This window comes from Mustela lutreola, chromosome X, assembly GCF_030435805.1.
Source record: "Mustela lutreola isolate mMusLut2 chromosome X, mMusLut2.pri, whole genome shotgun sequence".
NCBI lineage: Eukaryota > Metazoa > Chordata > Mammalia > Carnivora > Mustelidae > Mustela > Mustela lutreola.
Window position 1 is genome coordinate 13,099,817 of NC_081308.1, and position 27,755 is coordinate 13,127,571.

The window sequence follows — 27,755 nt, forward strand, 5'->3', positions numbered from 1 at the left end:
TGAGAGAGAGAACATGAATATGAATGAGACTATATGATTGATTTCAGTGATGAGGTTTAAGATTCTGTGTTTTTAGTCAGCCCCCCAGGCAATTCTGATGTGCAGCCTATTTTGGGAGCTCTGCCTCTAGGAGTTGATGTTAAGAAATAGAAAATCGAGATTGTAGATCAATCGTGACTCCAAAAGTGGTAGGAATTCTCAAGCCTCGTTTAGGTTTTTGAAACTGATTTGGGTTCCTTCATCATAGGGAGAAATGCTCAGTTTATGTGACGACAATGGAATGCTGGCCTGTTAGAGAATTAAACCTCAGGTTTGCTCTCTTTTCCCATTTCAGGAAAAATGCCTCAGGTGGGCTCTTTCCACCTCTAATTTCTGGAGCTAAACTGGATGCACCTCTGTTTTTGTAAACTTTCAACTGTATAGTAAAAGCTAGTTGAACTTGGAGAGTTAAATTGGTGCTTTTCCAACAGCCTTTTAGGCTAATAACTTCCTATTTTTTTCCTATGAGCATCATGTGTTCTCTGGAGCATGAGCGTCAGATGTCATTTTTAAGATTCCTTCATTGACTGGGGCATGGAGTTGCCGGACAAAGGCTATCAGGGTGGGCCATGGTGCGTGATGTACATTTGAATTTGTTTTACATTCTGCCTGGGAACATGCTGTGTGGTTTCTGATTCATTTTTCCACTGCTGCTCCTTTCTGGAGTAGATACGAGGGAATCCCTCATCTGAAAACCCATTTAAAACCCCCTTTCCGGGGGCAGGTTTGGGTTTCTAGTGTGAGACACTATAGAGTTTCAAGGTGGTGGTTTTTAACTCTGAATGTCTGTCCATGCCACATGGACATTTCACCTCAGTTGAGTGCTGCCTTTTAGGGAATTAAACTTTAAGCTTGCCTTTTAATCTTTTTTCAGTTTGTTGCAAAGTTGACCTTCCCAGGCTGTTCTAGGAAGTTGTCATTCTTCTCCCCTCTTCCCAGTTAAATGAGAAGCTGTGATCTCCCCGCTGGCTTCTGCCTGGATCCCAACACAACGTGCCCTGGACATTTTTGCAGATATTCACATGCCCCAGATGCCGAGTCTGACTTTCAGGGGCTTAGAGGCTGATGGGAGACTTAACTAGAAGAGTGTTCACTAGCTTCTCGTGATCCGAAAGAAACCTGTGGGAACTTACCAATATCTGGCTGGAGTATATTTTTTGCAGATGGCAGGAGAAGAATCACCCTGCCCTGCTCTTCCGCAGTGGCTAGTAATAATGATGATGATAATGGTAATAGTAGTGGTGATGAGGATGATGTGGTGGTAGGACCGTTGTCAGGGCATGGGGGTAATTCCTTGTCACGTATTTTTAAATATGCCTTACCCTTTTAATTGCTGCAAGTGTATATATTAGTGGAGCCTACTAGACTCCTTAGCTAACATCGTATTCCAGCCTAATTCAACAGGGCACACTGTACATTGGTGATCTTTTTCTTGACGTCTCTAGGTCACGCTGAGGGGATGAGGCCTGTTGATCCTCACACTGTAGTCGCCAGGCGCCGCTCGTGATTCTGGCGGCTCCCTCAGCTGCTGCCCCACGGTCTTCCAGGGTAGAGCAGTTTTCTCCTTCCATTATCTGCTCCCACCTGTGCCTCCTTTGCTGTCCTAATGGGAACTAGATTTAGAATCCAGGTTTCTCAAGACAGAGGATCACAGGGGAAGGGAATGAAAAATGAAGCAAGAGGAAACCAGAGAGGGAGACAAAACCACAAGAGACCCTTAATCTCAGGAAACAAACTGAGGGTTGCCGGAGGGGAGGACGTGGGAGGGATGGGGGTGCTGGGGGATGGACCTTGGGGAGGGCGTGTGCTGTGGTGAGTGCTGTGAAGTGTGTAAGCCGGATGATTCACAGACCCGTACCCCGAAACAAGTAATACATTATATGTTAACAAAAAAACAAATGATGTATTATATGTCAGCTAATTGAACATAATAAAAAAAAGAACTATGAGAAATTTCTTAAAAAAAAAAAAAAAAAAGAATCCAGGTTTCTTAGCTTGAAAAGTTAGGAGCATTCTCCAACACTAATATTTTGCAGTTCTAAAATACAGTTAGTTTTCAAAATACCTTCACCTTCTCTCTGTCCCCATGAGAAAGGGGCCACATTTTTATTATCTTCATTCTGTAGATGAGGAAACTGAGGCTCAGAAATATAATAGTTAGGGTGGTAGCCTGGAGGGATATGTAGGCCTCAGGACTCCTGTCTGGGTCTCCATTGCTTATCCATAGCCCACACCCCATCTGTCTGTGTGTCTATCTCTCACCGGCACGGTTTACCCCCTCCTTCCACACCCATTCTTATCCCAGCAAAAAGAGATAATGGCAACTGACAAAGGACTTAACGGTCACACCCCCCCCCCCCATGATCTGGTTTGGGGAACCAGACTTCTATTTGAACATGACTGAGACTTTCCCAACCCACATATTTCTGGAAAGCAGAGTGGCCTGAGGGAGAAGAGGGGTTCAGAGCCAGCTGTGGGGAGCCTGCCAAGAGGGTGGCCCCCAGCTTTGTGGTGAGTCTGTTTACACTGTTCAGTCAGCCCCACGGCAGCCTGCTTGACTGCAGGATGGGCTCCCCTTAGGCCCCCTTCCTTCACTGCCTGGGGTTTGTGGGGTCAGGGATGGCGGGGGGAGCTGCATGTACCTGCAGGTGTGGGTGCATGCTGATGGGTAGGACAGGGCTCAAACTTCGTAGGCCTCCCATGATTTTCAGGGCTTTGGTAGCATTTTGACGGATTGAAGTCGAAAGGTGCTTGTGTTCTCACTACACCAAGCCAAAATGTTTATTTTGGGGAGAAATGCATCTTTTCTGCAGCTGACCATATCTGAGGGAATATATATTGCTAGTGTGCTTTGTGCCTTGTTAGCATTTTTAGCTCCCCTTTCTCTGCTGCTTATCTAACCCATGGATTTTAATGACCATCATCAATCCAGGCTGCTTCTTCCCAAGGAGGGTTTTTATCTTTAGAGCAATATAAAAAATGGTGGAATAATTTATTGAGACATAAGAAAATGTTTGGGAGAATTTGTACAAACAGTATACAAACTATATTCTTGTTCTTAGTTAGTAGCACTTTTTCTATGGATTTTTAATGAACATTTTATGATGAAAAATTTGCAGTGGTTGCAAAACCTTAACATAACTAATGGTTTCTAAAGTTATCTTCCGTAGGGTATTGAAAACATAAAAAAGGATTAATCTTTTTGTAAGTGTTTATAATTACTCTAGGAACTTGTGATAGAAAAGTAGGCTCGATGGGTGTTGATTCTGAGCAAGTTAGCTCATGATTTAAATTTGATAAGGAAAAGTCGTATGGTTGATAAAATATTTTAATGATTTCACTCTGTAATATCCTCTGTATGATTTGGTCACAGAGACATAGGACACAAGAACATTTTCTTACAGAAAAATCTGTGTAGCTCATTTCAACTTAACTTGTGGGAGCTGTGATTTCTTGTGGTTATGCTGCTCTGGTGTAGTATATTTTAAGAAAACCTTGAAATATGTAACCTGATAGATTTCCTCCTAGCCTTCAGGGGAAGCTGGTTCAAAATCAATTACTAGGCTATCATGATAGACCAAGAAAACCACAGGTCTGAACCCACTGTTATATAAGCAGATAACCTCTTGAGAGGGTTGTCTTTTTAGACTGAAATTTCTTTATTCGTCAATGTAGATTTGAAAGTAGCTCCTTAGTGCTCTAACAAAAGGGAAAAAAAATGTTGGTCTCTCCCTCCTTTGAATTGTGCCTTTAGCTTAAGAAATAAAGTAAAAAAATAATGAAAATGTGGAGGCAGTCGAGTTCTCCACAGGGACACCTGTACCTCACGTTTACCTGTTGATAATGTTTGTTCTGCACTAGCCCGGATATTGCTTTTAAACCTGTTCAACTGCAGAAATGAAAGCCAAGTAAACAACAACTAATCTTTGTTTCAGCCACTTCTAAGGATTCCAACAGTCTCAAAGCAAGACCAAGATCCAGGTAGTGTTTGTTTAATTTCTGCTTTAATGCCCTTTCTATCCTGTCCCCAACTAGAAATAAAATCCCAGAACCTGAAGTCCAGCCCATCAGATTTGAAGCTTAGAATAGGGGTGAATTCACTTGTCATGAAGGGCTTGCTTGGAGCATGCGGTGCTGCTGGGAGACACTCAGTTTCTGTATTTATTAGTGCTGGAAGATGGTGGCTGCTGCTGGCTGGTCGCCGGACAAGAAGTGGTTTGTGTGCATGTGGCCCAGTTGTTGCAGGATGATAAGGAATAGAGGGCAGTACCTTTGGAGAGAAGGAGATGTGGTTCAAAGGTAACACTGAAATTTACTATCAGGACAAGGTGGACACCAGGAAGTGAGACTCCTGAGGGATGAAAACTAGAGTAGGAAAAGAAAATGCTCACAGTGATTTTGATGAGGCTTGAGGCTTTAGGTAAGCAGTACTCATGGTCTGTTTTATCCTGTCTTAGAGCAGCTTTTTGGCTTCACAGTTTTTAGATCCATAGAAGCTAGTAGAAGAGGGAGAGCAAGTAAAGCAGAGCTGCGGTTGACATCAGACATCAGATCGAAGGTTGGAGGAGAGATACAGAAACATTAATAGAACATCAAAGAGGGGAAATGGTATTGGGGCCACTCTTCAGTGCTGAAGTACATGTGTGTACTGGACAGTACATATGTGTTTGCTTTGGCTCTTGGTAACTTTTTCTTCCTTTGGCTACGAGACACATTTTAAATTTAAATTTGAATTTAAATCTGATCATATTTTATATGCTTGAAATAGTGATAATTAAGGAAACTTCATCTTTTTGTAAATCTGAGAGTTATCCCTTAGTTTATCTTTTATGTCTGGATTTTCTACATTGGAATTCTGATTTCCTTGTTTATAGAAGATACATATATCTATATTCATAGTTTCTGAAATAATAGATACAGTAATTTTATTGGCAGAAAAAAAGGTATAGTCTCTGTTTCTGTCTGTGGCTACCACATTTACTCGTCTTTTTTTTTTTTTTTTTTTTTTTTTTTAAGGATGAATGGATCTTTTACTGTACTGGCTTAAAGTAGTGGCTTTAAGATATAAGAATAGTAACATTTGTCTGCCCTCATAGTTTGAAAAACCTTTGAATTACAGAAATCTGTTTATGTGTGCTGTGTTAATTATAAATTAAACCTCACCGTTTTCTTCTGTTGACTTCCTCTCTTTCTCAAAGTGAATGAAAGTATAAAGTTTCATAGTTACATGTACTATTATTAATGTCTCTGGCCAACTTTTATATATTATTCTCTTAGGGATCGGTCTCCTGGTCTAATTTGGATGTTTTTCTTTTCCCTACTCCCCAACTGGGTCTTTGCTGAGACTGAGAGACTCAAATTACTTTTATTTTCCTTTTTAGAATAGTAAAACTTTATAGAAATATGAGGGAAAGAGGGAAAATCACTGTTTTAACACGACTTATATTCATTATTTTGTTGGTTCCCTGCACATTTGTATTTAAATTGGTTGTATTCACAGTTTTACAGTATCACTTGTTTAATATTCAATTAGCTTTCCATATGCAAATACGAGTATACAGGTTATATATGGAGATAGAATGGAATGAGCTATGTGGTATGGAATAGTATGCCTAACTCTCTGTATGTGTGCTGACATACACATGCGCACACACACACACACACATACCATATATTCTTTCTTGACTGAAAAATGTCACTAAAGCCCTGTCTGGCATAAAAGTTCTTTTAATTTCTAGCTAGAGTCTCTGATTTCCATTTTAAATCAATAGTTCCCAATTGAAAGCTTTGTTGTCCTTTCCTATCAATTTCCTTTTGCTCTAATTGAAAGTATGAGACCATTCTTGCTGCCAGTTGCCGCATGCCTTCGCCTTGCCTGTCTGGCCAGTTGTTTTACAGAGCCCACCCCAGAGCACGTTCCGTGCCATTATGGCAGCTTTATGAAAGACTGCAACCTTGCATGACAGACAAAACTCTTCAACTACCACAAAGAAACCTTGAGGGAATGATCTGGGAAAGTAAAAACTTGCTATGTCAAAACCAGCTTTATCAAGAACTGAAGTTGCTTAATAGTGATTGATAGGTTCTGATTTCATAAATGGCACACTAATAGCTAAATACTAATAATAGTTTTCTGAGGTTAATTTGCCTCTAGAACACAACTCTGACTCAAAGGTCATTTTATTCTTTCACATGAGCTTAGCTGAGAGGCTGAATAGAACGGATGTACACATCCACTTCTTAGAAAATCATATTGGAAACTCACCCACAAACCTGTTTCTAAGCAATAGACTAATGTACTGAGTTGAATTAATTTAGAAAATAATTAAGTCTCTAACGAGTAGTTTAGCTGCTACTGCCAAAAGATTTTTTTCTGGGCTCATAGGCAGTATCAGAATATTTTAAAAATGGAATTTAGAAACAGATTGGAGTTTGAATTGAGCCAATATAACTTTCTAACTATGTGACCTTTGGCAGGCTATTTATTTCCTGTTCCTTTGAATGTAATTATTAGAGTTACAATCTCAGAAGTTGTCTAGTTAGCTACTGCCTTGTTACAGAATGAAGGACAAAGTTTGGAGGAGGCTTTTGCTTGGAAAATTTCCCCCAACTGGTATTTCTCATGGTAAGACAGCCTAGACCCCTCCATCTGATACATGCGTGTTTCCCTTTCCAGAAATGCATTTATGGCATAGTCCCTTGAGCTGCTGATTCTTCACTCTCAGCTTATCTACCCCACTTCCATAGGTGCCTGTCATCACATTTGCATGGGAATGGGAGAAAAGTGCTGCAGTCCGTTAAGACCCTGAAGCCCCTCTGTTCCAACATGGACGTGCCTAAGCAGAAGGCTTACGCGTTATTCTTATTAACAATACCCATAGAAATAGATCTGAATTTACAGGAAGCTTTTCCTTTGTGTAAATTTAGATCTAAGATATAATACGAACAAAGGGGTTAAAAAAGGTTCTGATTCATGGCTGGGTTTGGATAGTTATTGCTGGTAGTGGTACCCAAGGGACAGTTGAATTCGTGGTTGCTTTGAGATGGGCCTTGGTCAGTCTTTTGGAAAAGTGACTTTGACTTTTGTGGGTATTTCCATTTCAACCTTACTTCAGAGACTAAAGCTTTGCTGTCTCCCTTCTGACCTTCCCTTATTTTGCTGCAGATCTTACTCTAGCACCTCCATAGAAGAGGCCATGAAAAGGGGCGAGGACCCTCCCACCCCGCCACCACGGCCACAGAAAACCCATTCCAGAGCTTCCTCCTTGGATCTGAATAAAGTCTTCCAGCCCAGTGTGCCAGGTGAAGTGACCCTCTGCACCCCAGTCTTTTCCTTCCCTGTTGGAGTCACTGGATGTGTGTCCGCCACAGAGGCCTTTGTGAGTCCACAGAATGAGCAGATCTGACCGTTTCCTGCCCCAGGAAGGTCTTCGAGGTGCTATGGTATTCTTGGGAGGGAAAGCAATTCTAAGCAGATAGATATCCCACGTGTTTGGAGCCTTGCCCACACTTGTATGGACCAAGAATTACGAAATTCTGTGCTAAGAGGATTAAAATACTTTAACCCCAGACAGCCCACTAAGTGCATGGCTGGGGTCTCGTTCTCTGTAATTTGTATATAAGATTGCTGCCTGTCGTTTCCTGAGATGCTTATGTAGTTCTTCTCTGAACGATCTTGGGGATTGACACTGGCCGGAAGCTTCCCCTGCGTCTTATCCTTGTGGTGAAGATCCTGTGTCTTGGAGGATTTAATGCTAAGGGGGCTCTGCTTTCTAAATATGACCAATGGTTCGGTGGTTGGTGGGGGCAACTAGGGCAAGAGCTCCTCCAGGTGGCTTGCTGAGGGGTTTCTGGGGGTGCTACTTCCTTGAGCCAGGTGCTATACAGCTAGGGTTGGAGGTGGGGGAGGTTGGAGGGCCTTGTCTGCTTCCCTGGCTCCCTGTGAAGTGGGAGATTTCCTCCTAGGGAACCTACAGAACAGCAGATGAGAACCATGCATGCCTTTGCTTAGCAAAGGTGCTAGGATGCAGTGCCTTCCCAAGTGTTATTTTGAGAGCAGCAAGGGCCTTTCCACTGACTAATGTAGGCAAGCTATAAATACAGTGATTTCCTGGAACTTTTTCTCTATCTGTGTGCATTTTAAATCAAGCCAGCCTCAGATGCTAGTGATTTGCAGATTATTATCTTTTCTACTAAAGCAAGAAAAGACTCTCCTTGGCTCACACATTAGCATGACCTATGTGTCCCAGCAGAGCTCAGCATGTTTTAGTTGTTCTAATAAAGTAGTCTCCTCACAGTAAAGTTACAGATTGTTTTTTAATATACTAGAGTCTGGAACTCTCTATGAAATTTGATTCTCTGCCATGAGTTCATCAGATAAAAATTTGCCTTGCATTTCCCCCCATACTTTGATCCAAATTCTGGCATAATTTCATAGTAACTGGTATTTGAGGTGGGAGTAGCCACGGATGATGATGCTATAAAAATTTCACATGGCTGGTGGATTATGACCCAGAAGATTTTTCTATACATGCAAGAAGATTAAAACAATCTGGGCAGCTATCTTAATACGTTTTCCTTGCAAGGAGAAGCTGGAGACGTGCAAGCATGTTTCTGGCTGTGCAAGCCCGCGAAGAGTGCCGGCTGTGCGGGGATGGTTGTGCTGTGGCTTTTATGACATCGTGTCATATGGTGGAAGAGACAAGACTGCATTTGGAGTTCAGCTCTGCTGCTTATTAACTGTTTGATTTCCAGCAAGTGACTTAATCTTTCTGCATTTCAGATTTTTAGTCTCTAAAATAGGGCCAGCGGTCCATGGAGCTGTTGGGTTTTGGTGAGATAATAAACATAATCCTAATAGCAACATGTTTGACATCTAGGCACTCATTTGGCTAGAAATCATTGAGGAAAGGGAATCTGAGGTTAAAGTCCCTTGCCCCCCTTGATCTCCAGTGGTTCAAGTCTATGATCTACTCCCTGCAGTTCCACAGTGGGCTCACAGAGGGACTGAGCCCCAGTTGCCTGCTGTATTATGAGCAAAGGACTGTGAAAAACAGAGTAAGTGAGGCCAGGTTGCTGAGTCAGAGTGGCCTATGGTGGACTGACAGTGTGGAAAATAAATACAATGGAGAGAAGATGCAAAGAAGCAAGAATGAAAGAGGGAAGTGAAGAAAATGATGAGATGGTCGTTACATAGGGTGATGATGGTTATATAAAGGCAGGAGAAGAAAGTAGAATAGAAGACTGCAGTGACCAAGGGGAGGAGAGCCCACAGAGAACTCTTCCACAGACTCGGTGAAAGATTTGGATGGGATTTAAGGGAAGAACTTAGAAAAGGCTGGCATTAATGTCTTCCAGTTTAGGAAGATCGGTAATATGATGTGGGGAAGAATGTCAAAGGGCTCATTTCAAATGTAAATCTATAAAAGTGAACAAGCCACTTTGGCAGTATGGGACAATTGGCTTTACCTTTGATATCTGTAAAAACCATATGAATTCAAATTTATGGGAGTCTAGATTATCCCAGGGCTCTAGGTAGGTGGGTCCTGGTATTATACCTAAAGTGTATGTTTTCATAGGAAGAAGTTGATACGACACAATTGCTGTGTGTAAAAGGGAGATCACCTTTGTTGTTGTTGTTGTTTTTCAAAAGATTTTATTTATTTACTTGAGAGAGAGCACAGGCAGGGGGAGCGGGAGAGGGGGAAGCAGAGAGCCCAATGGGGGCTCGCTCCCAGGACCCCAGGATCATAACCTGAGCTGCAGGCAGACGCTTAACCACCCAGGCGCCCCATGGGAGATCACCTTGGTAATAGCTGGCCCATGTCGGGCCATCCTTTCAAGGCCCAAACAGCTGCTGCGTTTGAGAGAAAATAAAAATGTGCAAGAAAGTCTCAACTAGTGATGATGCAAGTATGCAAAATCTAGATGCAGTCAGACCTGGGATGTCTGGATTTTATTGCTCTATGCTTAGAGCCACGAACCATATTTTATTTTATTAGTACTTTGTTTTATAAAACATATTATATTACTAAAATTCCTATAAGAAAAAATCACACTGTGAAGGCAGTACTTTTTAGATCCTAACTTCCTTTTCCTCATTGAAGCAGTTGTTTTCATAAAGCAAATTTTTTCATAATGAATTTCGTTTGTTCCAGCCCGTGGGGTGGGAACTCCCCTCCTGCTCTCAACAGTGACCTGCCCCTTCCAGAGCCATGCCTAAAGCTTGCAGCTGGTGGTTGCCACCATGATGGCCAACCCCTTCAGTGCTGGCCCTGCCGCCGATAGCCCTGTGCCAGTCATTGAGCATGAAGGGGCAGAGGTTGTGTGGAGGAAAAATAGCCATCCCTTTAAAGCTGCAGACCAGAAACCTTCATCACTTCCCCTCAGCTCTAACTGGGGAAACCTAGTCCCTTGGATATAGCTAGCTGCTGGGCAGCTGGGAAAGGTAGTTCCTGGCGGGATAGCCATTTCCCATTGACACCCCTCTTACTGTGAAAGAGGAGAGTGGATGTTGGTGGGCAGCTCTTTCTCCCACATCGCATGTGGCAAAATATATTCAGATCCACATGTTAAAGCCATTGTGATGGCTGAACAAAACATATCCATGGGTAGCATCTACCCATGGCTCGCTAACGTTTTATTTCTGCTTTAGACATTACTGGTAATAATAACTCATTCCAGGGTTAAGAAATTATGGTACATCCATATTATGAAAACTTAGGAAGCAGTTAAAAAGATTTAGGTATGTGTACTAAATGGAGAGCTATCTGACATAAATTAAGTGAAAGAGGCACGGTGCAGAATATGTATGTTCTTAAGTGTATAGGCAGTTTTTGGAAGGTTACTTAGGAAGTTGGTAATAGAAGAGATTAGGATGACTGGACAGGAGTGAAAGAGAAACTTACTTCTCATTGAATACACACTTCTATCTTTTAAATTTTGCCCCAAGTACAGATAATATAGAAATTTTGCTTTTCATTCAGTAGCCACAGTGACCAGATAGTACCTGAGAGTACCAGAAATATCCTTCCTGGCTGAGTTTACCTGCCTCAAATTTACCATACTCTGTCCAGGGTATTTTTATGACCAGCCTCCTGCCACTTTGTAGAATGCAGCTAAAATGACAGAAGCATTCCAGAACATTCCTTAAGGCTCTGATATGATATGTCCTTCAGCTTCCTCCTCAGTGCCCTTCCAATATTGAGAAATAGTTTTGGAGGACTCCCCATAGCCTCCATTGTGAGATGGACAGGTGGGCAAAGTGTGATAAGGGCTCTGTCTTAACTTGGAAGGGGGTTGTATTTTTTAGTTGGCTAGCTGAGACGCATCTGTCCAGGTTTCTCTACAAATTGATATTTCTTTCTGCAACTTGAGAAATATGTAAACCTTTTGGGAATAAGAGATACATTTCTTACCTAATTTAACCTTTCAAGTTCTCTAAAGGATGAATTTGTTCACTCAAACAGCTTCAACCTTATGGATTTCCTTATTGTATCATTCTTGTGAGTGCTACTTGCTCCCTTTTAAAATCTAGTAGGATTATGGTATTCCTGCTCTACTCCCAAACTTTTGGGTCCACGTTACGCAGCTATCTAAGGGTTCAGTTTGGCAGTCTGGACAGGTTTTTCTTTTAAATTAAAACTTGGGATAAAATCCACACACTATAAAATTTGCCCTTTTAAAGTATATAATTCAGTGGTTGGTAGCATATTTATACTGTTGGGCAACCACTAGCATTGTCCAATTTTAGAACATTTTCTTCACCCCAAAAAGAAACCCCATCCTCATTAGTAGTCCTTCCTCATTTCCTTGTCCTCTCCCCACAGCTGTTGGCAACCTCTAGTCTACTTTCTGTTTCCATGAATTTGCCTGTCCTGGACATTCTGTATTAGTGGCATCACACAACATATGGTCTTTTGTAACTGGCTTCTTTCACTTGCTATAATGTTTACAAGGTGTATCCATGTTGTAACATGTAGGAGTACTTCATTCCTTTTATGGATGAATAATATTACATTGTAGATTCCTACAGTTCATGGATATACATAGGAATGGAATTTCTGGGTCATATGGTAAGTCTAAGTTGGACATCTTGAGGAACTACTGAAGTGGCCGCACAGTTTACTATCTCACTAGCATTGTATGAGGACTGCAGTTTCTCACTTTTGAAGCACTTATTATTGCCCATCCTTTTTATTTTAGTCAACCTAGCTGGTATGAAATGGTATCTTATCATGGTTTTGATTTGCATTTTCTTTTTTCACATTATTATTTTAAAATAATCTCTGTAGCCAGTGTGGGGCTCAAACCCACTACCCTGAGATCAAGAGTTGGCTGCTGTGCTAACTGAGCTAGCCAGGTAGCCCTTGATTGGCATTTTCTAGTGACTAATGATGTTGAACACCTTTTTGTGTGCTTATTAGCCGTATTTATGTCATTTTTGGAGAACTGTTCAAAATCTTAGCCCATTTTTAAATTGGGCTATTTGTCTCTTATTCTTGAGTTGTAAGGGTTTTTTGTATATTCTGATTGCAAATCCCTTTTCACATACATAATTTAAAAATATTTCTCTCATTTTGTGGGTTGTCCTTTCAACATTTATTTTTCTTTTAAAGATTTTATTTATTTATTTGACAGACAGAGATCACAAGTAGGCAGAGAGGTGGGCAGAGAGAGAGAGGGGGAAGCAGGCTCCCTGGCTCCCCGCGCAACAAAGAGCCTAATGTGGGGCTCAATCCCAGGACCCTGGGATCATGATCTGAGCCGAAGGCAGAGGCTTTAACCCACTGAGCCACCCAGGCGCCCCATCCTTTCAACATTTTTAATGGTATCCTTTGAAGTGCAGAAACTTTTAATTTTGATGAAGTCCAATTTATTTATTTTTCTTTTATCATTTGTGCTTTTGGTGTCATAGCTAAGAAATCATTGCCTAACTCAGGGCCACAAACACATACTCCTCTTCTAAGACTTTTATATTTTTAGCTGTTACATTTTAGTCTGTGATCTACTTTGAGTTGCTTTTTTTGGTATGTGGTGTGAGGTAAGGGTTCAAATTTTGGGTTTTTGTTGTTGTTTGTTTTTGCACGTGACTATCCAGTTGTCCCAGTACCATTTGTTGAAAAAACTATTATTCCCTGTTTAATTTTCCTGGCACCCTTGTTAAAAATCAACTGACCGTTTAACATAAAGTCTTATTTCTGGATTCTGAATTCTATTCCATTGGTATTAATATATCTATCCTTGTGCTAGCACCATACTGTTGTGATTGTTGCAGAATTGTAATACGTTTTGCAGTTGGGATGTGTGTCTGTGCCCACTTTCTTCTTCCTCTTCTTCTTTTTCTTTTTCTTCTTCTTTTCTTTTTTAAAAAGAAGATTTATTTATTTGAGAGAGAGCGAGCGCGAGCAAGTGCACGGAGTGGGGAGGGGTAGAGGGAGAGGGACAGAAGGAATCTCAGGCAGACTACCTGGTGAGCATGGAGCCCGATGTGTGACTTGATCTCAAGACCCTGAGATTGTGACCTGAGCCGACATCAAGGGTCAGACGCTTAACCGACTGAGCCACCCAGGTGCCTCTCTTCCTTTTCAAGATTGTTTTGCTTTTTCTGGGTCCTTTGCATTTCCATATGAAATTTAGGATCAGGTTATCAATTTCTGTTTTTTGTGTTTTTTTAAAAGATTTTATTTATTTATTTGACAGACAGAGATCACAAGTAGGCAGAGAAGCAGGCAGAGAGAGAGGAGGAAGCAGGCCCCCCGCCGAGCAGAGAGCCTGATGTGGGGCTCAATCCCAGGACCCTGAGATCATGACCTGAGCCGAAGGCAGAGGATTAACTACTGAGCCACCCAGGCGCCCCTGTTTTTTGTGGTTTTTTTTTTTTTTTTTTTTAAAGGCAACTGGGAGTTTAGTAGGGATTGCACTGACTCTTTAGATCAGTTTGGTTAGTATTGCTATCTCAACAGTATTTTCCCCCCAACTTTATAATGAGGCTAACGGACGAATAAAAATTGTACATATTTATGGCATACAATGTAATGTTTTCCATCTTAACAATATTAAGTCTCCTTCTTTTTTTTTTTTTAGATTTTATTTATTTATTTGACAGAGATCACAAGTAGGCAGAGAGGCAGGCAGAGGGAGAGAGGGGGAAGTAGGCTCCCTACCAAGCAAAGAGCCTGATGCGGGGCTCAATCCCAGGACCCTGAGACCATGGCCCGAGCCAAAGGCAGAGGCTTTAACCTACTGAGCCACCCAGGCACCCCAACAATATTAAGTCTTCTAATCCATGAACGCAGGATATATTTTCATTATTTAAGTCTTTAAATATTTTGTAGTTTTCACAAATAAGTTTTGTACTTGTAAAAATTTATTCTTAAGTGTTTTGTTTATTTTGATGTTAGCCTAAAGGGAATTGTTTTCTTAATTTCATTTTTTGCAGTCTTCATTGCTGGTGTATAGAAATGTAATTGGTTTTTATTTATTGGTCTATCTTGTAGCCTTGTTGAATTTGTGTGTTAGTTGTCTGGACACATCTTTATCCTTAACTTAGTGAGTTTGGTAGCATACTATTGGACTTCTAACTGCTTAACTAATCATGCAGCTACTACAAATCATGGAGGGACTCCCTTTTAGTGTTTGGAAAGCATTTAAGGAATCATTACTGACTGCTTGCATTCAACTGTACTTTTTCTCTCATATGTGAAACCAGTTGATCTAGTTACTTTATCAGTAGTATATCCTTTCTTTTTCCTAAAGATTTTATTTATTTGAGAGAGAGAGTGAGTGATGGGGAGGGGGAGAGAGAGGATGAGAAGCAAACTTCCTACTGAGCAGGGAGCCCAATACAAGGCTCAGTCCCAGGACCCAGAGATCATGACCTGAGCCGAAGACAGTTGCTTAACTGACTGAGCCGCCCAGGTCGCCTGAGTAGTATATTCTTTACCTGTCAGTATAGTGTCCAAGCCAAATTTCCCTATTTGTTAGAGTTGTTTTTAGGCTCTTTTTTAACACCTAGCACTAGATACATAGTGAATTTGAGGCTTACTTGGTACAGGGTACACATTTAAAGCACTTTCCATGCATTGTCTCCAGTTATTGTAAGGATAACACCTACCTAATGAGGTAGGTGCTGTTGTATCCCCGCTTTAGAGAAATAGCAACTGAGGAGCAAAAGTTAATTTGGCTAAGGTCATGGAGCTCCTAGATGGTGGTGCTGGGCTTTAAGCTCGCATCGCCCAATGCTAGGGCCTACACTCCACTGCCTTAAGAAGGGACAAGTATTTCTCTTCTCTCTACCCCACTTGCATCTCCCAACTTCTCCATTTGGCCAGATATTTGGTAGTCATGTCTCTATTCAGCTGCCTATGCTGGACATTGAATTCTTTTTTTTCCCCTTAATTTAGAAGGCTCAACACTCAGCATGGAGCCCAACGTATGGCTTGAACTCACAACTCTGAGATCAAGACCTGAATTTGAGATAAAGAGTCAGATGCTTAATTGACTGAGCCACCCAGGTGTCCCTGGATGTTGAATTCTTAAGAAGGGGCAGAAGGCACAGTGCTATTACTCCTGTTGGTTGCAGCCTTCATCCTCCTTCACTAGCCAGCTGAGAACTGAGATTCAGCTCCACACCTGGGCAGTTGGCTTACAATTCTAATTTGAATAGGGGCGCCTGGGTAGCACAGTTGGTTATGTGTCTGACTCTTGGTTTCATTTTAGGTCATGATCTCAAGGTCATGAGACCAAGCCCTTCATTGGGCTCCATGTTCAGCATGGGGTCTGTTTGAGTTTCTCTCCCTTTCTTCCCCTCTCCCTGCCCCACACAAGTTCTCTCTCTCTCTTTGCTCTCTCTCTCTCAAATTTAAAAATAAAAGCCTCATTTGAATTTTTGTAAAATTCAGACATTACAAATCTGACCCTTAAGTTCATTTCCACCAAGCCTGGTATCCTCCCCAGGGAAGGTATCCTTCTGACATTTTCTAATCCATTTATAACATCAATTTCATGGTTTTTGTCTTTAAAATAATTGACATCACATTGTACATGTTTCCCCTGTGCTTTTCCAGAATTTGTTATTTCTTGGAGATCTATCCATGTCTGTACTGATAATTTTGCCATTCTTTTATATACATTCTATATACTGGCTACCTTGTTAAAAACTGTATTATGGAAAACTTCAGATTTATGTAAAAATAGAAAATCTCCATCCCCAGATCAACTGCCAGATATTATATAATTTCATACATACTTTATATGTATCTCTAATTGGTAAGGCCTTTTTACAAAAACTTAATCAGGGCTCCTGGATGGTTCAGTGGGGTAAGCCTCTGCCTTTGGCTCAGGTCATGATCCCAGGGTCCTGGGCTTGAGCCCCGCATTGGGCTCTCTGCTCAGTAGGGAGCTTGCTTCCTTCTCTCTCTCTGCCTGCCGCTTTGCCTACTTGTGATCTCTCTCTCTGTCAAATAAATAAATAAAATCTTTTAAAAAAATTGCTAAACCTTAATCACGTCTGTTCTTCCATCTTTTGTATTTCTTACAAACTGGCTGGTTAGATCTAGGCTTGCTTAGAATCACACTCTATTTTTAGCAAGAGTAGTTCCTAGTGATACTGTGTATTTTCTACTGCATCACATTAGGAGGTCTCTGATATCTAATGGCTCCATTTTTGTGAAGTTCAGTTTATCAGTGGGTTCACGAAATATTAGCCTGATTTATCCGTTATGACAGAGATCCCCAGCAGCTGCTCAGATAATCATTTTATCAGTGATCCTCATTGCCCGCATCCAGTGGTGTGTTGGTAAATGTTTACCTGGCTATTTACTGATTTTTATGGTATAAACATCCCTGCCACAGCCACTTTTATTCTTACTGATGTGTCACTAAATGAGGGCTGGAACATATGTATACAGTTGGCTCTCATAAGCTGGGATGAGCTGTTTTCAGCAAACTGCTGCTTAGGTCCATTATTTCATTGGTAGTTACAAAATGGTGTTCCTCTCATTTCTTATACCTTTATTAATTTGGGCCTTAGTTTATTTGCCTATTTATCTATTGTTAGACATTTTGCTTACAATTGTTACAAAACTTGTGAGCTGAATAATACCATAAAATGACACAATTCTTGGGGTGCCTGGGTGGCTCAGTTGGTTAAGCATCTGACTCTTGATTTTGTGTCAGGTCATGATATCAGGGTCATGAGATCAAGCCTTGTGTTGGGCTCCACACCCAGCTTAAGCTTCTGTCTCTCCTTCTCCCTCTGCCCTCATGCCACTCATGCATGCTCTCTCTCTAAAAAGAAAAACAACAAAAAAGCAATAGTGTTCTCAGTATGTGCATTTGAGTTTAGAGAGTTTAATGCAAACTGAAATAGACTTCAGTAATAGTGACCGGCAAAAGTGTCTTATCATTTAATCAATATTTATTGAACACTTACTGTGTACTAGGTGCTGTGGAGAATTGTAAGAGGAATATGGATATGGCCTCACTTTCTGCTAATCAGTGTTACAGTTATATGTGAGAACAGTGCTGTGTCTGGGTGGTTTCTAACTGGGATGATCTATAGATATGTTGGAGTGGTTGTACAGGCTGTTGAGCTAGCCTTTGAAGGATGGATATAATTTTTGGAGCCAAATTCTGTTGATTTTTCTTTGATATCTGCCTTGGTTCACTTCTTACTACCATTTGCCTTGAAGACTACTATAGTAATCTCCTGTCTGATTTGCTTGCTTTGTTCTTTCCTTCATAGAGCAGCAGGATTAATTTTCTTAAGCTCAGCTATGATGTCACTTCCCTATTTAAAACTTTTCAGGTCTTTCTATGTAAACACCAAATTCCTTTGTCTTAACAGCTAGACGTAAAACCATGAGAGCACATGAATTCAGTAAGGGACAAGCACCATGGCCTGGAATGCTCAGGGAGGAGTGTATTTCAGGAATAAGTGGAGACCAGAAGTCTAAGGTTTGCCGACTGACCAAAAAGAATGGAGGCTAGGGTAGAAGGAGTTCGCAAACCATGTTCTTAGGAAGCGTTAGAACAGTTCATTGGAGTGGTAGGGTTAATCCAGATTGCAAAAGGTGGAGTGACTGAGACACTGGTTTGGAGTAGTTGTCCATCACAAACTCACTTTGAAGTGTTTCAGACTTAGATGTTGGTTTGACTATATGTCACATTTTTCAAATTCATGGTAGAAAAGAGACCTTACCAAGATAATAGAATCTTTTTCCAAGTTGCCTGCTTGCCTTCCGTCGAAGACGCACAGACATCAACATTTTTAACCAACCTATGGAGTTTCATAGTAAAATAATTAGGAGTAACACATTCATGTAAAAGTAATACGAGAAATGAAACTTGACCTTAACCAAAGTCATTCTCATGCATTTTTGTTGCTTAACTCTACCTAGGTCTCTGTCTGGGACATGTATCACATGTCCTGTGGTGCAAGAAGAAGGAGTTACTAGAAAAAACTAGCAAATGAATTATAAAATCATAGACTGTCAGTGCTAAAAGACAACATGCGTGACATCTTGGCCACCTCTCACATAGTACAGGAGATGAGACTGAGATCCAGAAAATGCAATTGCTTTGTTCTCCATCGGAATCCTCTTTGTTCAAGTTTCTGTTACAACAGATTTTGTATCAGAGAAAGCAGTCTGTATTAATTTAACTTGGGGGGCACACCTTACTGTTTTTCTACAGGCAGTAATTCATCTGAAGTTAAAAGATATATTAAAGAATAGATATGGGGCCCAATATGCAAGAAACTAATACTATTTTTCTGTCTTTTCTTTTATGTGATTTACAGTATTGGACCAATTTCCCTGAGGTTCTTCAGGGAGACAGGAAAGAAAGTTTTGCCTTCATAAATACTGGGAGATCTTAGGAATTTATTTTTTTTTTGATTATCAAAAATTGTTATTATGAATATAAATTGTTATTCAAATTCTTGTGTTAAATATCTACAAAAAAGGAAAGGAATCGCATACTGAATCCCTGGCCTCAACAGTGATCAACTATGGCCCATTTTGTTTCATCTGTGTTCCCTCTCCCATATGATTAATTATACTTTTCCCCCCACCCTTAGCTTGAAAAAAAACTATTGAGGTATAATTTTCAGACCATAAAGTTCATCCATTTTAAGTGTACAACTCAGTAACTGACAGTAAATTTATCAAATTGTGCTGTCACCATAATCCAGTTTCAGAACATTTTCAGCACCCCAGGAGTATGCCCCATGACTCTTTACAGTCAATCCCCATGCCCAGCTCCCGACAACCAGTCATCTACATCCTGTTTCTATAGATTTGCGTTTCTGGAAATGTCCTATAAATGAAATCATAAATATGTGGTCTTTGTGTCTGGCTTACTAAACTTTATGTGACGTTTTCGAGGTTCATCTAAGTTGTAGCATGTATCAGTACTTCATTTTTTAATTGTGGAATAGCGTCCCGTCGTATGTACATACCACGTGTTGTCTCGCCAGTCTTCAGTTTCATGGACACCTGAGTTGTTTATACTTTTTGCCTGTTAGGAATAATGCTACCGTGAACACTTACATACAGGTCTTTGTGGGACATATGTTTTAATTTCTCTTGGCACAGGACCTAGGAGAGGAATTACTGGGTGTATGGTAACTTTAAGAAACTGCTGAACTGTTTTCTAAAGTGTCCATACTATTTTATATTTTCACCAGCAGTGTGCAAGGGTTACTGTTTCTTCCCATTTTTACCAATGCTTACTATTTTTTTTTAAATTATAGCTATCCTGCTGGGTGTGAAGTGGTTTTTTGTTGTGGTTTTGATTTGTTTCCCTGATGACTAATGATGTTGAGCATCTTTTCATGTGCTTATTAATGATTTCTATGTCTTCTTTGATGAAATGTCTACTGAAATCATTTGCCCACTTTTAAATTGGGTGTATGTCTTCTTTTGGTGGGGGGATGGTGTTTACCTTTTTATTGTTGAGTGTGTATTCGGGAGTTCTTAGTGTATTCTGGATACAAGGCCTTTATCAGATGTGTAATTTGCAAATATTTTCTTCCCATTCTGTGGCTTGTCTTTCCATTTTCTTAGTGGTGTATTTTGAAGCAAAAAAGTTTTGCATTTCAATGAAGTACAGTTTATCAATTCTTTCCTGTTTAGAATGTTCTTTTGGTGTCACATCTAAGAAATCTTTGCCTAACCTAATGTCTTGAAGCTTTTCTGTTATTTATTTCTAAAAATACTACAATGTTCGCTCATATTCATGTCTCGAGTCCGTTTTTATTTAAATTTTGTTTGTAGTGTGAGCTGAGGGTCTAAGTTCATTTCTTTATATGTGGATATCCAGTTGTTTCAGCCCTGCATGTTGAAAAAAACTCCTATTGAGTTGCCGTGGCACCTTTGTTGAAAATCACTTGACTGTAAATTTAAGGGTTTCTTTCTGGACTCTCTGTTCTGTTTGTTGATCTCTATGTCCTTATGGTAGTACTACACCGAATATTTTTTAAAGCAAGGCAGTCATATGTAGTCTTGTGAAGAGATAATCACGTGACTTAGAAGGCTAAATATTTGCTACAGTGACATATTTTAAGATAGTGTCTAGCATCTACTCATTTATTTGAGTTTGTGGCATGTAGCATATTCAGAAGCATCATTTTAGTTCCTTGAAGTTGCAGTACTTTTCTTACTTTCAGCCTTCTGACATGCTTATTCCCTGGACATACAATAACACCTGTCCAGCTCTTTCTCCCCTATCTCAGTGCCCTTTTTTGCTCTTTACCATTACCTGTCCTGTAGGATCAAAATGTGATGCTGATTGCTGCCTCATAGTAGCTTTGGGGACGTCGTTTTACTTCCCCAGGCCTTAATTTTCTCATCTGCGAAGTGGAAGAATTGAATTTGGTCTCATTACTTTTCTAAACTCAGCCATTAATATTTTCCCTGGTGAACAATTCCAAGTTATGTGTAAATTCCTGTCTTTTAACTGGTAAAAAATAATTGTTGTGTTTAGCAGAGAATTTAATGAGGTTGTGGGTTTGGTGGCGGGGGGAGGGGGGTGTGGGGCGTTATCAGGGGATAGAAGCAGCTCTTTTTGGAAAACTACTCCTGGCAAACATTTTATCATATTTGTAGGTGTATATGACCTGTGAACCCATCACTGTGTGTAACTGGGTGATTAGGGGATAGGCGTAGGCTCACACATGCTTTTGTGAGTAGTAAGGAAAGAAAGTACATTTTCTATTACAAAGAAATCACCATTTTAATGAACTTGCCAAGAAGAAGAATGGTCCTCACTGACAAATCCTTGAAGCTTTACATATGGCTAACTCTCTACTTGATTGATAGTCAAAAGTGCAGGTCCCACTGGCAGGCTCCCTTCAACATTTTCCATCCTTTAAGTGTTTTTTTTTTTCCTTTGGCATTTGAATGCTTTTATTTTCTTCATAAAATATTCATAGTTTGGGGGGATGGGAGGCCTTTTCACAGCTGAAGTTATTTCAAGGTTCTCTCCCCCAAAGAATTGGCTTTCTGTTCCTTGCAGCTTTCAGTTGCCACATTGGCTGCTTTATTTCTACTTAGTAATTTGGAACATATTTTCATTAAATCATTGATTTTGGGCTTTGTAAAGATCTGAGGGAAATTAGTATAGACAGTCACATATATGGATAATATTTTGTCTGGAAATTTCTAAGCATAATAAAAAGATAAAAAAATCTAAGAGGTTGAAGTTTTGGATGAAGATAGCAGGAGCCTGAGAATCAGCAGATCAGTGCTAGAAAATGCACATCTTTCAATAAATTTAATAAACACCTATTACTGTATTTTCTGTTACTGTTACTGTATTTTCTGAGTTTAGGATTAAATGGCAGTTTCTTTCATGAACTTCTACATCTGATTTTGAGGATTTGGGTATCATTTTTTCCCTGATTACATTTATAAAATTTTCTGATTTTACAAAACTTTGCTGATATCTGGTATTCTACCTTATTAACGTGAGACTTAGGAATAAATCTGCGATTGCTTCACATGTATGGTAAAGCTTTCAATGTATGCATCAAAGGTGTTTTCCTCTCCTCTTCTTTCCTTCTCTTTCCTTCTAGGAAAGCAGATGTTACTGTTGTAGGTATGTTTTCATCTTTTGCATGTGTACACTAGATTACTCAGCCAAAGTGGTTTTTCAGTTTCGCTTTGCATGAAGGTATACTTTTTCTCTCTTTTTAATTTTTATTTTTTGAAGATTTTATTTATTCCTTTGACAGAAAGTAAATACAAGTAGGAGGAGCAGCAGGCAGAGGGAAAGGGGGAAGCAGACTCCCCACTGAGCAGGGAGCCTGATGCGGGCTGGATGCAGGCTGATCCCAGGACCCGGGGATCATGACCTGAGCTGAAGACAGATGCTTAACTGACTGAGCCACCCAGCGCCCCTTTCTCTTTTTTAAATTGATTAGAGCATGCTGGATAAAATAGTCGAATCCACTTTAAAATCACGAATGGAAAAAAAAAATAAAATCATGAATGGACTGGAACTATTATAAGAGGAGATATTTTACTAAATTCACCATATGAATGCTTAATACACCCAAGGCAGTATGTTTAGATGCTCTGGGAGGTAAAAAATATGAATCAGACATAAACTTGGTAGAATGAAGCTAGATTAGTATCACCTACTGTTAAAGGAAGAGTCATGAACACATAGAAGAGATTTTTCAGCAGAAACCAAATAAGGAAAGATGAGTGAGCTAATGTCATTTTTTTTTCTTTTTTTGAGAGTAGCAGCAGCTAAGGGAAAATCCAAGGCGTGACTCTGCCTGCCTCCTTCTAGAAGCCATGTGTGTGTGTAGGCAAATATTGAGATTTCTTTCTGAACCTCCAAATCTCGAGTGAAGTGAAGTGGGTGGCTACTCTTAGTTTTGCCTTCTCTCAACTGTGGGTCAGTGGACGGGACTTCTGGAAAGAGAGGGGAAAGAGCTGGAAAAGTGACTAATCACAGCTGATGCCCTGATATGGTGGAGAGGAAAGGCCCCAGGCCTCCATGCTGAACTGCGGGAACAAACTGGAGTTTGGGGAGTGCCTCCGAGACCACTGATACTGCTCAAGACTTGCAAGAATACGCTCTGCTACAGAATTGTTTATATCTTTTTGGTATCTCACATTTTAAAATAACATATTTATATAACCTCATGTTGACTTTTCAGTTTTAGTCATCATCTGCTGCCTTTCCCTTCTAGCACCTTTTCTCCTCCTTCACCCTCTCAGTACAGTTGGTAGAATTTGGGTTAGATCAGTATTTAGTGTTTATATTATTCTTATGGCAATGTAAGCCATATAGTAAATTATTTACTTTTCCTACTTGCACGGATTTTTGTTGGCCCTGGAGTGCATAATCAGCTTGTTTCTTTTCAATGTACTTGCCCCTGAAGCAACTGTAGACTGCCTCAATTTTCTAAAGTTCCTCTTGAAATTCTGACACAGGTATTGGTTTCATCTGTTTGAAGAAATGTAGAGTGATTGTCTTCCATGCCTGATACATAGTTCTTATCATGGCATCTCCCTTCTCTGTCATCCAACGATTCTTTTCTTCTTCCATGTTGGAACTCCTTTATCCTGTGCCTTGCTCTTTTTTGGTTTACTCTCTTGCTTTGGAAGAACACATCCTTGAGTAGCTTTTTTTGGAGAACGTACATAGAGCTCAATATAAGCCCCTGAATGTCTAAGAATGCCTTCAATTGAACCATGAAGCTGGCTACTAATTTGGGTATTAAACCATCGGTTGGAAATCAGTTTTCTTCAGAATTTTCATGACATTGCTCCAGTGAATTCTAGCTTTCAGTGGTGTATTAAAAGTTTAAAACTTTCTGGACTCTTGATCCTTTGGATGTGGCCTGCCCTCCTCTTCCATCCCCTGCTGGACATTTGTAGAATCTTCTAACTCCTGTATTTTGAAATTTCATATGCGCTTTTCCATGGGTCTGTTTTCTTCCATTGTTCTGGGTACTCAGTGGGCTCTTCTAGTTTAGAAAGCCCTAGTCTTCATTTCTGGGTAGTTTTCTTAGACTATGTGATTTTTTTTCCCTGCAATGTTCTCTCTTTTTGTGGAATTTTATTTGGATATTATCCTGCTTTTTAAAAAGATCTCCTTAGGTTGGGTGCCTGGGTGGCACACTCTTGGTTTGGCTCAGGTCATAATCTCAGGGTCGTGGGATTGAGCCCCATGTTGGGCTCTATGCTCAGTGTGGCATCTGCTTGGGACTCACACTCTCCTTCTCCCTCTGCTTCTCCCCTCTGTACTCACATGTGCATGCCCTCTCTCTCTTTCTCTCTCCTCCCCTCCCTCCTAGATAAGTAAATAAATCCATAAAAAAAAGATCTCCTTAGATTATCTTTGAATCTTTCTATTAAGCTTTTCCTTTCTACTATCATGTTTTTTAAAAAAAGATTTATTTATTTATTTGATAGAGACAGAGATCACAAGTAGGCAGAGAGGCAGGCAGAGAGAGGGGGAAGCGGGCTTCCTGCTGAGCAGAGAGCCCAATGTGTGGTGGGGCTCAATCCCAGGACCCTGAAACCATGCCTTGAGCCAAAGACAGTGGCTTAACCCACTGAGCCACCCAGGTACTCCTCTGATATCATGTTTTTAATTTTCAGATTCTCTTTTTAATTATTTTACTATTCTTCTTTTTTTCAGCAACATCTTGAGTATTTCATCTTTGCAAATAACATCTCTTATCTCTTACTGAGGATTTCCCTGATAACTTTGAGAAATTTCACTCCTTATTCCCATCCCATTAGCGATCTTCTTAGTAAATAAAATAAAGCTTCGTGAGGGTAGAGCTTTTTTTCCTGTTGTTTTTTTTTCACTGATATTTTCACAGTACCTCACAATGCTTGATACATAGTAAATGTTTAAGTAGTTCTAGAATATAAACAGAATGATCATTATGATGATGCTAATATACATTGAAGAATTTTCCCCTATTAGGGTCTAATCTGTATCTTTGAGATTAACCTTTTTCCCCCTATTGTACTATTTTAGAGATTTTTATGTAGATATCTTATAATACTTCATCATCTGTTTCTGTTTAAGAAAGGGCATAAAAAACTGATTGGAATATATGGATAAATGGATAGGACTTGCCATCTGTGGGTTTCGTAGTGGAATGATCTGATTTGGTCATCTTGTTGGAGATCTCTTGATGTTGTTATCTATATCTTCCTTCTTGGCTGGTCCATTTCCCTGGAGCACTTCTTTTAACCTCTGGATACAAAAGTCTGGGAGCAGAGAGGAAGAGGGATGGCAGTCTCACCATCCAGAATGTATACATATACTAGATCCCCCTGTTTTCAATATGGCCCCCTGCCTTCATCTGGGCCTGGTGTCCTCCCTGGAGAAGAAGGATACTTCTAGCCTTTTGCTGGAGTGGGAAACATGATGAGAATGTGAGGAAAAAATCTTAGGATCCAACTGCTCCTAAAAGGCTTCAGTTAATTTTTTTTTTCCAACACGGGGATGGATCATGGTCCTCTAGTTCTTATGTTAGTTCAAAGAGATATTTATTGGACACTTACTATATTCTGAGTTATCCAGGTGGAGTAGGGTTAGGGCATGGACACTGCAGGCAGAGGGGACCACAAGAGCAGGGTTCCTGAAGCCCAAACCTGCATGAGGTGTAGCTGGAACCTGACCTTCAAGGGTATGGTCAAGGTATGCCCTTTTAAAGGGTAGGAAATAGGATTCACGATTAGTTCATTTTCTTTACTTCTTATTGCTTTCTTCATCCTTACTTCCAGAGGAGTTTGATGTCCTCAGTTCTTGAGAACTGAGGGGTTTCTTTGGTACACCTTGGTTATTGTCTGTTTTCTCTACTGCTCATTTAGCTATCAGCCACTCATCTATTTTCCCAGAGAAAATTTAAAAAGTTCTTTTCACTATTATGTTAATGAGGTAAGAGTGAGTTTAGTTGCAAATATTCAAACTGGTATCTAGACTCAAAAGTCTTGCTATAGGACATTTAATAAAATTCAGGACAGCAGAGACTGGGAATCCTATACGTATCAAGCCAAGCTTTTAGTTTCAAGTGATCCCAGGTTGATAAGCACCTTTGAGTTTCTGGCGGACAGTAGAGGAGGAACCCACTTTGCACACAGGGCCCAGTTCCTACAGGTGAAGTTCCAAGGGATGTGCATTTGGAGTCAGAGGTCACCAAGCACTCTAGGAAATGGAACACAAGGAGACAGAGCTAGCAGGAGCAACAAAAGGGTAGTAAATACGAAGCCCTTAGATTGTAGGATTATCAGACACAGATTATTACATAAATATGTTTAATAAATTGAAAGAAAAGGAGACAGAAAAAATAAGTATGTAGCCAAGAAATTATAAAAATGAAAAAAGTTTTGAAAACAGATCAAATAGAACTAGAAAGGCAACAGTCATTAAAATAAACTTGAGGGGCGCCTGGGTGGCTCGGTGGGTTGAGCCGCTGCCTTCGGCTCGGGTCGTGATCTCAGGGTCCTGGGATCGAGTCCCGCATCGGGCTCTCTGCTCGGCGGGGAGCCTGCTTCCTCCTCTCTCTCTCTGCCTGCCTCTCTGCCTACTTGGGATCTCTCTCTGTCAAATAAATAAATAAAAAATTAAAAGAAAAAAAAAAAAAAGAGTGTGCCCCTTGTTCCAGAGCTCTTAAAATAAACTTGAGGACTGGATTAACAGGACATTAAGCACAGTTGATGAGGGAATTGGTTAATGTAACAGTAGATCTTAGAAAATTATCCGGAACCCAACACGGTTGAGACAAAGAACCCCAGAAGGAGAGGTAACAGAAAATGGCAGAAAGACAATATTTGGAGAATCACTTAGAATTTCCCAGGATGAACAGGATGCCACATGATTCAGAAACTCTAGTGAAGCTCAGTAGGTTATGAAAGAAAAAGAGAATGAAGAAATAGGCAGACTCAGTGTCAAGTTCGGTACTGCAGAAAAGTGCAAAGAGATTTCAAAAGCAACCAGAGAGAAGACAGACTACTTAAAGAGAAAACAATGGTTCTATAGACACATGACTTCTCGCCAGCAATAATGGAAGCCAGAAGACAGCGAAATATTATTTTTAACATGCTCTGAGAAAATAGCTGTCCATCTGGAATCTATACCCAGTGAACTACTCTTTGAAGAATAAGGGTAAAATAAAGACTTCTCAGTCACACAAACTGACTAAGCTGGTCCTAACAGACTAACCATGAAGGAAGTTCTAAAGGATAAACTTCAGACAAAAGATAATATCGATAGTAAAAGAGGTTGTAATGGAAACTAGGAAGACTTTAAAACTGAATGAGAACATATCAAAACCTGTGACACCTGGAAGACCATTTGTAACACTAAATGCTTACATTAGAAAAGAAGAAATGCAATCAGTTAAGTAATTTAAGCTACAAAAAGAATAGGATAAGCCCAAAGAGAGAAAATACAAGGAGATGAACAGGCATTAATGAAACACAAAGCAAGCAGACAATACAGAGGCTCAGGAAAGCTGGCTTTTTGAAAAGAGTAATAAAATGGGAAAATGTCAGGTAAGCTCAATGAAGGGAAACTACAGTGATGATACAAACAGCATTAGCAGTAGAAAACAAGAGTTATGTGCGCGGAGATGAAGATGAGTAGAGGAGGGCATGGGAAGGTCTTTATGGCAATAAATATGGACATTTAGACAATAAATGTCTAGAAAAATATAATTTACCAAAACTGACCTA

General features: G+C 40.2%; 1 protein-coding gene across 5 annotated transcripts in view; it reads left to right on the top strand.

Moving 5' to 3' along the window:
• Positions 1-27,755, top strand: part of REPS2 (RALBP1 associated Eps domain containing 2) — a 234,922-nt gene that overhangs the window by 130,015 nt on the left and 77,152 nt on the right. For 3 of the 5 annotated variants that reach the window (XM_059158713.1, XM_059158712.1, XM_059158715.1), the window contains exons 12-13: positions 3,975-4,020; positions 7,205-7,341. The exons of the other annotated variants lie outside the window; for them this stretch is intronic. In XM_059158713.1, coding sequence (XP_059014696.1) covers positions 3,975-4,020; positions 7,205-7,341 — 183 coding nt within the window. The remainder of the gene's footprint in view (positions 1-3,974; positions 4,021-7,204; positions 7,342-27,755) is intronic. 5 annotated transcript variants of the gene reach the window in all.